We start from the raw sequence: 16,661 nt of genomic DNA, 5'->3' as shown, positions 1-16,661 counted from the left end.
TTTTGCCTAATTGACCACTTCTACCATCAGAAAACATGGAGGGCATCAATATATATTTTAAAATGTTTCCTGTTCTGCAGCAATGCATTCTGGGTGCAGAATAACCATTGGATAATGAAAACTTCAGGCCAGACGTCAAACCTTATTCAGTTGTAAGTTTATAAAACCACCATGTGAATTAGGATTGGTGACAGATTACTGGTTCTAAGGTTACATGGTGACAAAATGTTTGTTGACGTTTCTCTCACCGCTGCTCCTGTCAGTTTTGCTGCTCTGTGTTGCACCTGCAGCAGACAGACATCGCTCCAGAGCCGCGACGGTCAGCAGGAAGAGGGCGGTCTGAGATGCAAACACACACAGGAAGCCGCTGAGACGACACAGGAAGCTGCTCTCCCACTTCACCCCGAACCTGCAACAGAACAGACATTAAAACCAAGGAGGAGGAAGTTAGTCAGATAATAACTGTATTCAAACCTCCAGAAGCTGCCAAACGTCCAGGCGTCCACCGCCGCCAGCCAGCCGCTCCACACTCCCATCAGGCCGTTCACCAGAGCCAGCAGGCCAACCAGGAGCTTGGGGGGCGTGACGACGCTGGCTGGAGAGAAGAAGACCGACAGGACGACGAGTCCGTTGCTGACCAATGAGATTGCAGCGATGAGCCAGACGCTGCCTCGGATCATCCAGCTGCCGAGAAGGCGGAGACACGGCTGGAACGGACCTGAGAGAGATCCAAAGTTTAGCTCATTTAAAGCTGCGGTTTGTCACTTTCATAAAAAATAGTTTTTACATATTAGTTTAAACTGATGCAGGATGATATGCATCAACCAATCAGAGCCAGGAGGCAGGTCTTAGCGCTGTCAATCACCCTTGGGCTCCGCTACATTGCAGCTAGCATAGCCTGTTGTCAATGCTAAGGCTAGTTAGCATCGCCGCTGATGACTGTGGATAAACAGTTTTCCTGTAATGGTGATCTATTTCTCTGCCATTAGTACATTTAGCAGCCAGTACATGAAATTGATTGACAGCGCTAAGCCCCTCCTCCTGGCTCTGGTTGTATTTAGTGCATCTCTTTAGAAACCTATAGCAGCTCATCTGCATAATATTAAACTGTAACAACATAATGTTAAATAAGTAAAAAAGATTCTTTATAAAAGTTAGACTGCGGCTTTAATTACAGCTTACACCCAATTATAAACTGATTTTTTTTTATGCAGTTTGTTATCCAGCTCACATCTCTGTTTTCCCAGCCAGCCCTGAACACATCACCTACTCTCTCCCTGATTGGTTGACTGACTCCACTGCTAATAAAACTAGTGACTGTGGCTTTAATCTGTTGTTGGACCCCAGGACTCTGGAGTTAAGGCTCTAGGAGTTTGGATCAGTCTTCTGCTCTGCTGTCCAAAAATATAACCCTGTGTGGTTATATTTGCCTAATATTTCCTCATTTGGACACAAATTGGACTCAATCTTCTCATCTTGAGTCCAAGAATCTCTCTGTCCAAAACTTCCAGTTTAAGGTTCTTTAAAATTTAAGGTACCACTCATGACAAGGTCCGATTGGTCGTACAAAATCAGCCAATGGACAAATAGTATGCAAATGAGATGTGGTAATGTCATTAAGTAACTGGAAAAAGATAAAAACACTATGTATATTGTGTGTGTTTGTAACTTGAAACAAGTTGAAAAGTAAACATAAAGAGACATTTTGTTACCTGGAGTTGGGCTGCAGTGAACAGAGTGCTGAGATTTGGGTTCGTCTTCAAACTCCATCAGAAAATCGTCCCAGTCCTGGTCCACTGCACACAAACAAACGTGAAGAAAAATGCTGTTTGTAAAATAAGTAAATTACTTATTAAATGTGTTTTTGTGCTGGATAATTTTATTAAAATCAAATTTCCAAGAACAATGAAGTGAGGTTAATCAATGCTCTGTTCTAGGGCCACTTTTATTGAGAGCCTTTGTACTCAAATATATTTAATGTGTCCTATGCTTTTCAGGATGTATAAATTAAATTGATCAGTATTTTTTATTTTTATTTATTTATTTTTGATCCATTTCAGCTTCATAGTCACAGTTACGAGGGCGAGTTAGGTCCACTGTAGACAGAAAAAAATAGAAGTACATTTCAGCCATAAAACAAAAACAGAAAGAAATTTCTAGAAAATATGGAAATTTCAGAGTTTGAAAAGTCAAAAACTTTCTATAAAAATCACAAATTGTGAAACTAATCTCAGAAATTTTTCAGGAAAAAGAATTGGTAAGTTTTGAGTTTCAAAACTCAGAAATCTTGGTTGAAAATTTAACAAAAATGTTTTACTTTTGAAACTTTGAAGGGTTGTTTTCTTAGAAATTTTCTGAGATTAAGCTCAAAAGTTCCAAGTTTCTTTTGGAAATGTATAACTTTTAGCGCTCAGAATTTTTTTTGTTTTTTTATAGAAAAATCTCAAAAAAAAATTCAACTTAATTTCTGAAATTTTCCAGATTTATTTTTGGAAAGTTCTGCGTTTCAAAGGTCAAAGATTTTTGTTGAACATTTGTCAAAAAACATTTTGACTTTTGAAACTCAAAAAATGTCTGTTTTTTCCTAGAACGTTTCTGAGATTAGGTTCAAAAGTACAGAATTTGTCTCGCAAATTTAATCTAATAAATTTTCCAGAAAAAAAAATGCAGAAAGTTTTGAGTTTCAAAAGTTGTAAATTTACTCATTTTTTTCTATCTACAACGGCCTTGATACGGCGTCGTACTCAGTTGTGTCTGTTTTGTGGTTTTTAAAAAAATATATTTTCACGTTACTGTCTCCCCTTTAATGTTTTCTTTTGGTTCTTTGCATCAGGAACTTTGAGGTGTTTCTTGTGGCGCTTACCTTGACTGGAAAGGAAAGGAGCGTCTCTCGCTGTAGAGTCTGCTGCCTCTTCCCTTTTCCAGGATAATCCTCCTTCTCCTCTCATCTCACAGGAGATGAAGGCACAGCACTGGAAGGCGTAGGGAAGCTCCATCACCCTGAGCACACACTTACAACTCTTAGCATTTATTCCTAGAAATTGCAGAGTAGACAGACAAAACAGGCTAATCAGAATCTAGGGACCCCACCTGACTTGTGGCAGGTCTTCTCGGGGTATTAACTCCATCAGCTGATCGTTTCCCACCAGCCGAATGTGAGTTAAACTCTGCAGACCAGTAAGAGGCAGAGAGGACAGCTGATTGGATGACAGGTCACTGCAGAAACAGAAAATGGTCCAGTTGTTCACCAAAGTATTTCCATCATCAGTAATCTGATTTTACTGCTAAATGCTATTAACAAGAGCAGTTTAACCTCCTGAGAGGGCCTGAGGCAAAATCTTCTGATTTATTAAGGATCTAAATGCATCATATGGGTTTGTAAAAAGAGTCTCTGGTGTTGCAGAAAAACTCACAGTTTGGAGAGAGACGTCAGAGCAAAGAATGAGTTTGGCTTCACAGATGACAACCGGTTCCAGGATAAATCTCTACAAAAGGAAAGAGATAAAATATCAGCATCAATATCACACAAAGCTAACTGAATGAGGATTTATGGTTGGAACAGTTCAACAGGTGTTTGTCCTTCCCCCTGTCACAACTCAAACTCTTTCAGCTTTCTCCTAGTTTCTTTAAAATGTGATTTAAAATCAGTTGTATCTCCATTCAGGCTGCATGAAGTGAGCAGCACACAGCATCCACATGTCCTTCTGAAAAGCATACGTCTGTCCCAGGGTTGCATCGTACAACTTCTCCAAGGCCACATGTTTTCTGGGGCTGCTGATTGCAACTTTAGTGGGTTGGGGTAACATCTACATCTCTTGTATCACCAGCATCATTTTTGCCTCTTGTCACTGATGGTATCCTCTTCAGCGGACACATCATCATCATCAGAACTGTCTTCTTCAGCTGCATTGTCAATATATATTTACTCCATTATCTTCAGAGTCTGTTTCTCACATCTCCATCAGACCAGCCTTCATGATCAACCACTGCCCTCAGAGCCTTCCTTCCTACAGTCTACTTATGCTGCTTCTTTAGACTTCACCTACTCCTCAAGTCTTCAAGGTGTTGGTCACTGTTTGAGTCTTCAGAGTGCTGGTAACTCCTTCAGTCCTCTTGAGCCGTGGCCACCCCCTAAGTTTTCAGAGCCCCAGTCGTTATGCGAGTTTTCTAAATGCTGGTCAAATCTCTTGAGTCTTCAGAGCCCCAGTCAAGTCTTCAAGGTGTTCGAGTCACTCCTTGAATTTTCAGAGTCACTCCTCAAGTAATTAGAGCTGTGGTCACTCCTCAAGTGTTCAAGATGGTGGTCACCCGAGGAGTGACCGCCATCTTGAACACTCCTCAAGTCCTCAGACCCATGACCACTCCTTCAGTTTTCAGAGTCTGTTCTGAGTGCTGGTCACTCCTCGAATCATCAGACCTGCAGCCACTTCTTGAGTTTTTAAAGTCTGGGTCACTCTATACGTCTCCTGAGTGCTGGTCACCTGTTTCTAGTCTCTAAAGCCTCGGTCACTCCTTGCCTCTCAGCAGCCATACCTCCAATCTTCAGATCCCTGACAACTCCTCTAGTCTCCATTGCCCTGGTATGCCCAACCTGACTCAGTCTACAACTACCAAACCTTTAATCCCTTTTTTGGCAGAATGATTTGAGAATGCCCCACCTCTCCAGCCTCTTCATCAGCTCTCTCGCGTTTGTTTCATTCAATACATTTAAAATTTCATTTGAAATGTTTTACAGGTATGGTGGCTGCAGAAATCTGCTTCATATTTCCTCCCCTCTGTTAACTGCCTCCATACTGATGTTTTATTTTCAGAGTATTTTACCAATTAAAAAAATGTATATTCTATAATTTGTTGCTTCTTTGCATTGCTTTTCCTGAGCTGGAGAGCCTTGAATTCATTTAAGACAGACAGAGCACCAGCAGCAGTAGTTCCTCTACTCCATCACTGACTTCATGACAGCTGCTCCAACGACAAGCGGACCACCTTGATCAGCGCTTCCATTTGGAAGTACTTAAAGAGGTTTAAGTTAAGTTCATGGGTCAGGATCTGAAGACTAATTAGATCTTCACAGTGTGTGTTCTTACAGCGAGCGAAGGGTCATCAGGCCGGTGAAAGTGTTCTCCCTCAGCTCCTCTATCTCGTTATGGTGAAGATCACTGCAACACAAAGATCCGCCACAGTGTTTCCATTGCATCACTTTACATTTTTCTACTTTAAAGCATGTTCTTGGCTTCTGATTGGTCTTAAACAGACAACACTACTGCTAACTGCTCCCATGATGCACAGCTGAATGTGTTTTACTGGTTGCTAAGGTAACCAAAGACTTGATAAATGTGCTTTACAGGCCTCAGAGGTTGACAAAAGTTGTTCCTTTTGCCAAGATAAGAGAGATAAACGCCTTCATTAAAAGGAAATGAAGATAAACCTCACATCTTCTGGATGCTTTCACAGCCAGTGAAGCTCGGAAGAGTCTGGATCTTGTTATACGAGAGGTCGCTGCAGACACAAACACAGTTTTTGCTATCAGCAGCTGTCAGGGACGTCCAACAGTCCTTAAACGCAGCAGCTTGCTGCATATTAAGGTATTCTTCAACAGGATCAGCTAAACGATGAGTGTTGGGACTATAAAGGACTGGTTGGGATGGAGATGATGAGAAGACTCACAGCAGCTGAAGGTTTGGAAGCTGCTCACACATCGAACTGGGAAGAGACGTGATCCGAGCTCCAGTGATCGTCCTAAAAGCCCAAAAGGAAATGTGTTACATCTGTTTGAGAGAGCAGGAGCTGCAGCTTTAAAGTTCTGTTCCTCAATAAACCAAATCAGCATTTTAAACCTAAAAACACAATTTATAAATGAAACATGCTGCAGTTCAAGATCCCATCTGGTCTTATTGACCAGCAGGTTTCCACACATACTGGACTGCAGCTCTTCTAACGTAAAACATGTTTTTAAGGATTTATCATTGGACTTTGGCTGCTTTTTCACTTTATCTCAGTCCTATTCTCAACTAGTCATGACAAAGTCTTGCAATCATCATCAATAGCATCAAACTATTAACTTTAGAATTACGACACTCAGCATGTCGGAGTAGTTCTGTTACATTGCATCTGATTTTGTTCATATTTTTTGGTATAGGTTCTTTTTTGAACAATTATCCCCTCTTGTTTTAGAGGCTGTGCAGCTGGAAGGGTTTTTGCGTTTACTTTTTAGTTTCGGACAGTTCGGATTAGCCTGATCAGTGTCTGAAAAAGTCAAACAGAAGCTGAACTTTGACCCCAAATCCAAGAGGAGTTTACAATGGGGCTTCATGGATGCAGAGCAGGACAGTTCAAACCAGGTTTTCCATTCGTCTTAATGAGCAAAGATCATGTCCCCTACTCTAACATCTCTCTGCTAGACTTTCTAACCAAACAGCCAGATGGATATTTGGTTATTTGGAGTGGCAAAAGCAAATGAGGTGGATTAGCAGAGTTTGCCAACAACTGATGGTATCATCTCTGCTGCCCGGATATTCAGCAACAGTCTTCAGTCAGAGGCTTCGACAGATTGGCTGAAACACTGACTGCTACCAGAAACCCTTCCTGTCCACAGAATCAACATCCAAAGCGATTCTTTGCTTGAATGACACAAATTATGATGTCAAATTACATTTTTCTTTGGGATAAATCAAGTATTTTTGAAAAACACCAATTGTTGGTGACATCAACTAATATGTACAGTAAAAAATTATATAATTAACATTTTAAAAATCTTAATTTATGTTGAGGAATCAAATTGGAAATCAGGAACCGTGTTCTTTAACGAGTATTTTTATAAATGCTTTCTTCTGAAAATACTCAGAAAACATTTTGAGTCTTTACCACTAATGATTTTCAATCCACTCTGATCTGCAGAAATGTTTTAATTCAGCCACATTTAAGGGTTTTCCGTAATGACAGGTGAAGTGTATTCTAATAAAAGATATTTTCATTTTGTTCTATTTATTCAATTTACTCAAAACTTTTGGGTGTGACAAAAAATAAAAATAAATCTGTGAAGGACTAACACTTTTTTACAGTCGATTTTCTTTTTTTTTACAGTTTGCTGTTGATTAGACAAAATGATTTATAACAACATTCTGGGATCATTTAATGGAACTGGGTCAGACTGAAGGTCATTTTAAAGGCAGACAGTGGAAAATCAAGGGATGGTTTGTTTGGTTGCCGTTTGCATTTCCACCTACTGGTTACAGCTGAACACATACCACCTTCAGAAATGAGTCTAGACGGAAAAATACAAGAAAATAAACTCTGCAAATGTGTTTATTATCACGTGGAAATTTGGCTTAGCAATGGGAGGACAAAAGGGCTTTTTAATTTCAGGCTGAGCTGTAGAAATAATAAAGCTACAGCCTGCCAAAAGGATAATAACTAGTTTTTAATAACAACAGTTTGATATGGGGTTCAGCTCTGAAAAAACACAGTCAAGAGGGCTACAACAGCAAACAGATATGAAACATTCCTCTGTGAGGGTGTGTGCGCGTCTTACAGGCTCTCCAGACCCTTGGTTCCCGACAGATCTGGAAACTCTGAGAGTTCTGCCGCACCGTTCAGAGATCTGAGAGAAAACCGGGCAGAGTTCAAGCTGAGAGAAGCGGATTTAAGTTTAGGAAACAGAAAATGTTCTGACCGCCGTTCAGTTTGAGCGTTACATTCTTTGTGTAATTAGCACCTGATTTAATGAGGCTCAAGCTAAATACCGAGTCACCCTAAGCTGCCCTTTACTTTTCATCTGTGAATGAAAGGAAAATAATGTTCGATGGGATCCTCTGGCAAAGAGAAATTCAGTATAGACTTTAAAAAAATTATTGATGAATAGAAACATTACTCAAGTAAAAGTACAGTGTAGTAAATATTCTTGTAAAAGTGTTTTTTTTTTTTCTAAAAGTAGTTTATGTAAATGTAATTGAGTAAATGTAACTAGTTACTAACCCACTCTGCGCTCTACTGGCCATAACAATAGAAACCAGGTTGATAATAGTTTTGTGATCGAAGTGTTTTCTTCATTATTATGAAGTATTTCTATTCTTGAGTGAAATTTCTGGATTTGAATGAAAAACAAAACAAAAATTCACCTGACACAAACACACATCTTCAGCTTTTGTTAAAGTTTCATAAGTTTTTTATTGAAATAAATCGATATGGAAAAAAATTATTGTTATTTTTTGTTACTTGTATGAATTATTGTCATTTTCGTCCTTAAAATACCAAAATTTCCTCTTAACTTTACACTTTTAAATATTAAATTATTGATAATTTTATCAGTTACTAAGTACTTGAGTAGACTTTTAGCTAAATACTTTTTCACTCTTGAGTAAAATATGTTGAAGTACTGCTTCTCTTCCCGACTCTAGTCGGTTGCAACTGCTGCAAAGCCAAAAGAAATTTCCCTCGTTCAGTTAAACACAAAGCCACATGTTTCACTTAATGTCCTATTTTGGGCTAAAGTTGCTGAATACGAGGGACAGAAAGAATTAATTTAAATCCCCCAAAGGTCAAAATTATGACTTGGAAAGTCAAACTGAAAATCCAATATGGCCGCCGTTTGTGTATAATGTAACAAAATGAATTTATCTCGTTTCTCTGCTCTATTTTGGAGGGAGGCAAAACTGTTTTCTGTAGAAACATTTAAAATCTAAAGTTTCCTAACACTATTATAGATACTTTAGTTTAGAAAAAGAACTATGCTAAAACAAAACATAGCCTCAGATTAACACCACCTGATGTGCTAGCAGCTAATGGCTTCTAGCTCCCAGTCACTGCGCTAATATTCAGCTAATCCAGCAGAATTTGGACAAACATCTTAGATAATTGTCACATTTATTTATTGTTTTTGGAGGACAGATCTGGGAATGATGTCTCACCAGACTTTAAGCTGCTCCAGTCACACCTGAAAAGTTTAGCTCTTTGTTTTGGTCACTGACGAGGCTAACTACAGTTAGCAACACACTCACACAATGGCACTCCTCTGCAAATGCGTTCCCTGAAAATGTGGACTGCTATGTGTAACTTATTTGGTTTATTATTAAAAGCAAATTCAATCTTGAAGTTTTTAACTGATTAGGGTGAATGTGTGTTTTCCTCACAGCGTCCGAAGCTCTGGAAGGTTCTGGAAGGCCGACCGTCCCACAGACTGAATTGGATTGTCATAAAACAACCTGTCAAATAAAAACACATTTTTATTATAGACGAAAAAAGGAGGAAATTTCTCCCAAAAATTCTGGAATGTTGAGATTAATGTCAGAAATTTCCTTAAAAACAAGAAAATTTCTGAGCTTCAAAAGTCAAAAATTTTGAAAAAAAAAAAAAGCTCAGAAATGTTGAGACTAATCTCAGAAATATTCTACAAAAAAATTAGAAAGTTCTGAGTTTTAAAAGTTGAATATATGTGAGAAATAAAACTCAGAATTTTTTAGATTAATCTAAAAAAAAATTCCTAGAAAAAACAAGGAAATTTCTGAGCTCCAAAAGTCAAACATTTGAAAGAAAAAGCTCGGAAATGTTGAGATTAATCAGAAATTTTCTAGCAAAACTTGGACATTTCTGGGAATTTTCTTAGTTTCCAAAGTCAAATTTTCTGAGGTTAATCTTAAATATTCTGACTTTGACATTTTTTGGATCTCAGAAATTTAAAGCTTTTTCTATAAAATTTCTAAGCTTAATCTCAAAATTCATGATGTTTTTGGCAGAAGTTTATTAAACAAAATCAGAAAAAGAGGGTTTGTGGTACAATTTTTTTATAAATTCAGGCATAAAATAAAAATTAGGGATGCCTCAATATGAATTTGGGCTGATATCAATATCCATTATTAATATAAACCTATGACTAAAGGAATGTTAAGAGTTTTCTGGGTCGTTGGTACCTACAAGGAGATCAGAGACGGGTTCCCAGTGAAGGCGTGCTCTGGGATGGACTGGATGTTGTTGCTGTGGAAACCTCTGAAAACAGAGACAAGAGAAATTATATTTTATATTTATCCTTTCTTTCCTGAATAGATTCATGATTTTTTTAAATAATTGAACTTTTGCACACAATGTTTTCTAGCCAGAAAGTTCAGACTTACAGCTCTTTGAGGTGGCTGAGTGAGTGGATGGCTGTAGGAAACTCAACCAGGCTGTTGTAGTTTAAATCCCTGATAAAAAAGACAAAGAATATTTACAAGACAATTATTTCTGCTGTTAGGACACTCGCTTTATGTGTGTAAGGTTCATTATGATAAATAAAACTGATATAATGTTGTTTCCAAATGTTCTAGAAATCATCTCAATGCTAACAAGCAGCAGCAACACAGACGTCCCCAAAGCTAATGTAAGCAACATACAACCACATTATCAACAACCAAATGAACAAAAAAAAGGAATAATTTCAGCTACATCTTTTTTATAGCCTATTAATAACAGAACCAATAATGTTGCCTCTAAAGTGAAAAACTCAGGAACTGGCAACACCTCAGATAATTTCCATCACCTGTTCTAAATTTAGACGGGTCATCTTTATGCAAAAGTCTAAATCTCTTGGAACATGTTTTCATGTTCTGAACATACTTGAACAACAATATTATGACATTTCTATCATCTTGAAGGGGGTTGGGAATTGTGTAACATCTCAATGTTGGGTTCCTGGTACTCTGGCCTTGTAAATTTTTGTTGGACTGTGTTTGTGTTCTGCTACAACAAGAGTCCGATTCTCCTGAGAGAGCGAATAGAGGCCAATCTTATCTCATCTTATCATTATCTTGTTTTATTGCCTCTTTATTATCTACTACATGCTGGTCCTACCAAATCTCCAGCAGAGTCGTAAGTTATTGACCTCTAAAACAACAAAAGGCTGAATTGTGAATTGAAACTTATTGTACCTTTATAATAGAGGTAAATTAGGACAGTATGTACCACGTCAAGCTATTAGAGAAAATCAGGAACAGTTTCTTCAACATTTCCATTTGAGTCAACACTGCAAATTCGACATCTTGACAGATTTTATGAGAATCTTCTAGACAACGGACACAACATCAACTTGTAACCAATGTCGATTGGAAATACTCTATATGGGAATGATGGAGTGAAAAAACAACATCTCCAGTTAAAATGTCGGATTTACATTGGGAATCCTTCAAAATATTCATAATAAAACAAGAATTTCACATATATACAGGAACTGTCAGCTTTACACTTGAAATCTATAAATAATCTTGGTTATGATTATTGGAATAAAAGACCTTGTGTTGAGTGGAGTTAGCATGTCAGACCAAAAATGGAAAATATCTATTTAATTGATACCTATATCATCATTTCTGCACTGCAGATTGTGTCTCTAGCTGAGATTGTCGGCTTTACCGAAGTCTAGAAAGAAACTTCATCTCTAAGGCTGTTTTCACACCTGATTGTCCCATAGATTTTGTTCGATTTGGGATCAAAATGGCAACATTTTCAGCTGCTGTGGTTTTCGTTCTCACTGCTCTGAGGTAAAACAAACATTTCCCCTCCTAACCTGTGGGGGCGCTACACCAAGAACCACAGAAGGAAACGACACAGACACTGAGCACAACTTCTGATTTTTACTATTGCACTTGCAGACTGAAAAACAAAAGCAGTAAATTAAAATCGACTAACTCAGAAATTTTTAGATTCTCAGAAATTTTCTAGAAAAATTTCAAATATCCAAATGGCAAACTTTTGCGAGAAAAGAAAAAAACTCGACTTTTGGTCTGCCTACAAACTTCGGCCTTGGCTTGGTTGAAGTCTGGTGAGGTTTGAATGTGAATAGCAACCAGACCAGAGACCGCTCCAGAAGCCAGAAGTGGACTACAGTACAGGGCATTCTGGGTAAATACAACCATAAGAAACCCGTTAGCCTGGCGCTAGCGGGAGAAATGACTCATGATCTTTAGACAAAAGAAAAATCTGACTCCGCTCCATTTTTGTTTCCATTTCGTGACAAAGGAAGTTCCACTCAGTGTTTTCTGCAGAGGTTTTCATGTTGTTTCATTCAGTCGTTCTTGGTGCAGCGCCCCCACAGGCGAGGAGGGGTACAGGTTTTTCATAGGGTTTGGTTGGTTTGACTCAGTATGAAAGAGAATCAAAGCAGCTGGAAATGAAACACAAGTTGCAATTTGGTCCAAAATTGAACCAAATCCACTGCACTGTCAGACTGAAAAACAGCCTAAATGTTGTGATAGAAACTTTGCGAACAAAAGCTCTACTTAAATTATCATTATCTGTAAACTTTATCTTTACATTGTTATAAGAGCTTCATCATTGTGTCTTTCTGCAATGTGGATGTTGCATTTATCCTGAAATTGATACAAGAATCTTCATCTTCTTCTATAAATTAAACATCCCAGGAGGTTGGTCTCTGAAACAATGATCAGTTTTTGACTTTGAAAAGCCTTTTGTGTTTTCCGTTTCCCCGTTAATTAAGGTAAGAACAAACTCTTCATCGGGAAAAACAGATGACTATTGCCTCAAATATGAAATGACCATCTTTACGATGCATTTGGGTGGAGATTTTAGGCTTGGAAAAAATTTCATGTGAACGTTTTGTTTTTCCAGCTTCATGTTTTGCTTTAATCTTTTTTGTTTTGTCTTTTAACTTTATTAAAGAAACATTTAACTGTCCCTCCTTCCTCCTCTCTTCTCTTTCATCACCAGTAGATACTAGAGCATTCCTCGAGTCCACATGTGGCTTCAATTAGGTCCTCTCATCCATCTCTGGGATGCAGGTGGCTGCTCCACAGACACACACAGCTACTCACAAGCTCCCACATTGTGAAAATACCATTAAATTGAAATCGTTTCAATCTGGGTCTGAGCATGAGAGTCCATGTGTGTGTTCAGAGGATCACTGCTAACAACAATAGTCGAGCTGCGTTCTTTCCAGAGATCTTTTTATGGAGTTTGGAAGGTTGTGATTGTTGACAATTTAGAGATCCACAAACCGTTTGAAGATGCAGGTTTTCATCACGTTTTATAGTGAGCGGATTAATTTTAACCAAAACTGAATCAAGTGCAGGTGGAGCAGTAATGTGTTTATCGCCGCCTGGTTTTATTTCCATTTTCATACCTTGCTGCTTATTTCAACAGGAAAGCGTCGTAGTGAACGGAAAAAATAAGTAATCACATTTTGTGAGGGTAATTTTTGCGATTTAGTACTATATATATTTGGAAGAGAATTTGGATCATTTCAAAAATTAGTCCAGAAAAACAGAATCAGACAACAACTGGGAGCTGTTTGTGAAGTGAAAGTGAAAAATTAACAGCAATAATTTGGGTTGTTCCGCTTCTAATATTTAGGTTTTATTTTCACAATGTTATTCAATTATAAAGCTAAATTTATGCTTAATTAGCAGGCTATTTAGTTAGCTTCAAACTAAATATTTAGCTTAGAATTAACTATTTTGTTTGAAGCTAAATATCTAGTTAGCATAATTAATTAGCACCAAAATAAACATTTAGCTTCCAGCTAAATATTTAGCTAATATTCAAATTCACTTGCTGATAACAGGAAAAGCACTACCAAAATAAAAGTTTTATCTTGTAAACTTTTGTCTAAACTCCTGCTGGTTTTACTGATTCGCTTCAATTGTTGTTCTTGTTGCATGTTTTTAATTTTCTTTTCTCTCAAAATGTAGATTGTGAGCTAACAATGTAGCTTGCTTGATAAATATCGAGTTAGCTGGTAAACTAAATATTTGGTTTGGCACTAAATTTTTTTTTTTTTTTATTAAATATTTATCTTGCTAACTAAATATTTGGTTTGGACCTAAATTTTGTGCTTGTAAATTACATATTTAGCTCTCTAGTTAAATATGTAGTTGGCCAACTAGAGCTAAATATTTTGTAAATTAAATATTTAGCTTTCTAACTAAACTGATAACTACATATTTAGCTTGTAGATATTTTTTTAAGGCAGCTGGCTGAACTATTTAGAGGAATCATAATAAAGGGATCTGAATAAAAATGCACACTTTTCAGATTTATGATTTGTAGAAAAATGTGAAAATAATGCATAATTTTCCTTCCATGTTACAATTATTCACTAGTTTCTGTGGAATAAAATCCCAGTAAAACACACTGAATGCTGCGTCTGTCATGTGATGACTTTGATTTTAGTTTGGGCTTCAGTTTTTCCTTCCCAGATTCTTGAATAAATTAGTTTATTCTTGATTTGCTGCTTCCTGAGAGACGTCTGCGTTTGGTTTCTACTCTCTGCTGAAATCAGCCTGAGCTGAACCAACACGGCTGAATTAATTAATCCCCGTTTCCGCTTGCTTCTCCCCGTTTGTGTTTGTAGTTTTGGGTGAGCATCAGAGTGTGCCGCGGTTTATTATTGCTGATTGTACAGGTATACGGCCTCCTGACTCGCACATAAACACATGCGGCCCGTGTGTGCATAATTAAGATTAGCATAGTGGCCGGGCCACACACAGCGCACATTTCTGCTCAAGTATTTCCAGAGCAGCGTTTAAACCTGAACAACGTATGTACACACACACACATTCCTCGGACGACGCATAAATACACTAAATCACACTTGTTTACATCCTGGCTCCTCAGTTATTTTCTGTAAATACGCCTTACAATAAGTAATTATGTGATTTGGGAAAGAAAAACACATGGCTGGTGATATAAATCAGTGAATTATTCGTCTGATTTACTGATTTATTTTTGTTTTTCATCATCAAGGCCGTTGCTGTTCTATGTTTGATGACAACAAGAAGCCAACTGGGCAATAAATTCACTTTTACAGTAAAAATACCGGATTTACAACGATGTGGGCTGGACACGGTTTTGGTGCCCTTTCCAGAAAGAACAAAATATTTTAATAATGCAAATTTATTAGTACAAACTGTTTTATTGTTGGTTAAATATGGTAACTAGCCAAAACCTCAACATTTTCCCAAAAATATCAGTTATAATGTCATAATTTTCAAATTCTTGAATATTGTTTATCTTCATAAAAATCATGAAACTGTTCATTAGTTTTGACCATTTCATGCAACAGCCCACTCACTAAAAGATATTTATTTAATGCAAAATGTAAAGCCGAGATGTGAACAAATAACTTTTCTTTTGATTAGGATTTGAATCGGAGTTCTGGTGAAATTATAATATTTGAGGAGATGTAAGGAAACTTTTAAAATCCTGAACAAAAAAGAACAAAACCAGACATTTAATCTAATTTACACTCCATTATATTGTAAACAAATTATTAGATACTTTTCACCTAGTTTTTTTTTAATTCAGACATTTCTTCTGTTCCTGATTGTAAATACTGAATTTTTCATTCACTTTTTCTTCTCCTTTTACCTTTTTTCTGGAATTAATGTCAATGTTTGTATTTTTAAATCCTGATTTTCAAATTTGGGATAATGCTGAATTCTACCACAGCATATTAGGCCCAATATGGCCACGGAGGAGGCAATTTCAGAAACAAAACCCAGAAACATTTCTAAGTTAATAACATACAGTCACAAGAAAAAAACACTTATGTAAATTTTTAAGAAAAACTAAATATATTTTCCATGATTAAAGGCATAAAAAGGTATTCTGACATTGTAATGTCCTGTATTATAGCAACATCTTCAATCTTTTATTTATAATTTGGTAAATATCTAATCTTTCCATTAAGATTCAAGAGATTTTTCTGACAAAATCTGAGAATGTCTTACCTTTAATATCATAAATGAATGACTTGAATCAGAGAAAACATTTTCTTGCAAATGAATCACATTTTGGACTTTTTACTTGAGAATATATAAAATAAATTTTAAAAATTGCTGCAATTTAGTCAGATATCTGTGTTTTAGTTTTTCACTGTCGGAAAGTTATCAGAAAATTAAAGTAACTCCTAATTTAGAACAATACTAGCAGAGTTATCTCTTCACGCTGATGTTTTCTGACCAGTTCAAACTGAATCTGTTCAGAAAGGCTCCCTGGGTCGGACATGAACCTGGAGAAAACGTTGTTTCAGAACAAAAATCTGCCTCCATGACCCCGACTTAACCTTTCTGCTGGAACTCGTCATCAGAAACAAAATGCACAGACAGAAACTCACAGCGTCTCCAGACTGTGGAGTCCGTGGAAGCAGCTGTTGCCCATGGAAACAATCCTATTGTTGTTGAGATGCCTGCAGAGAGAGCGAGAGAAACTGATGGACTAATGAAGCGGACAAAGAGTGTGTATGTGTCTTTTTAAAAGGGGCCCTGAGGCCTCTCAAGAAGGCTTTTTTTTCCTTTTGGTAATTTAATGCAAATTAGCTTCAAGCCGATTGGACAAAAGGAATGACAGCGGACTTCAATGACGCCGCTCTGAATGCCATCGCACGGACACAAACGAGGAGTTTGCATGTTATTAAAGAGCTAACATGGACAGACAGAGCAGATCAGATCAACAACAACACATAACACAGATATTTCTACTTGACTTACATCAAACTAGATTAAAATCAAAAATCAATGAAATACTGAATAGTTTAAGGTTTTATATGCCTCTATCAGGATAACATTAAAAATGTAGTCATAGATTATATAGATTCTTACAAAAAGTAAAATACTTCAGCCATTTTTTTTGCATTTTGCAAAAATTAGTGCATTAAAGTAGTATTGCAAAATAAAACATACTTT

The 16,661-nt window shown here is 37.1% G+C and overlaps 1 protein-coding gene across 2 annotated transcripts in view; it reads right to left on the bottom strand.

The window, feature by feature from the left end:
* Window positions 1–16,661, bottom strand: part of LOC114160612 (leucine-rich repeat-containing G-protein coupled receptor 5A) — a 43,416-nt gene that overhangs the window by 1,939 nt on the left and 24,816 nt on the right. For both annotated transcript variants that reach the window (XM_028043270.1, XM_028043271.1), the window contains 14 exons: window positions 16,094–16,165; window positions 10,104–10,172; window positions 9,907–9,978; window positions 9,126–9,197; window positions 7,529–7,597; window positions 5,665–5,736; window positions 5,431–5,496; window positions 5,085–5,156; window positions 3,414–3,485; window positions 3,091–3,216; window positions 2,864–3,000; window positions 1,713–1,796; window positions 475–718; window positions 249–409 (listed from right to left, as the gene is read on the bottom strand). In XM_028043270.1, coding sequence (XP_027899071.1) covers window positions 249–409; window positions 475–718; window positions 1,713–1,796; window positions 2,864–3,000; window positions 3,091–3,216; window positions 3,414–3,485; window positions 5,085–5,156; window positions 5,431–5,496; window positions 5,665–5,736; window positions 7,529–7,597; window positions 9,126–9,197; window positions 9,907–9,978; window positions 10,104–10,172; window positions 16,094–16,165 — 1,388 coding nt within the window. The remainder of the gene's footprint in view (window positions 1–248; window positions 410–474; window positions 719–1,712; window positions 1,797–2,863; window positions 3,001–3,090; window positions 3,217–3,413; window positions 3,486–5,084; window positions 5,157–5,430; window positions 5,497–5,664; window positions 5,737–7,528; window positions 7,598–9,125; window positions 9,198–9,906; window positions 9,979–10,103; window positions 10,173–16,093; window positions 16,166–16,661) is intronic.

Source organism: Xiphophorus couchianus, chromosome 17 (genome assembly GCF_001444195.1).
Source record: "Xiphophorus couchianus chromosome 17, X_couchianus-1.0, whole genome shotgun sequence".
Taxonomy (NCBI): Eukaryota; Metazoa; Chordata; class Actinopteri; order Cyprinodontiformes; family Poeciliidae; genus Xiphophorus; species Xiphophorus couchianus.
Note: the sequence above shows the minus strand (reverse complement) of the source record. Positions and strands in the feature narration are given on the sequence as shown.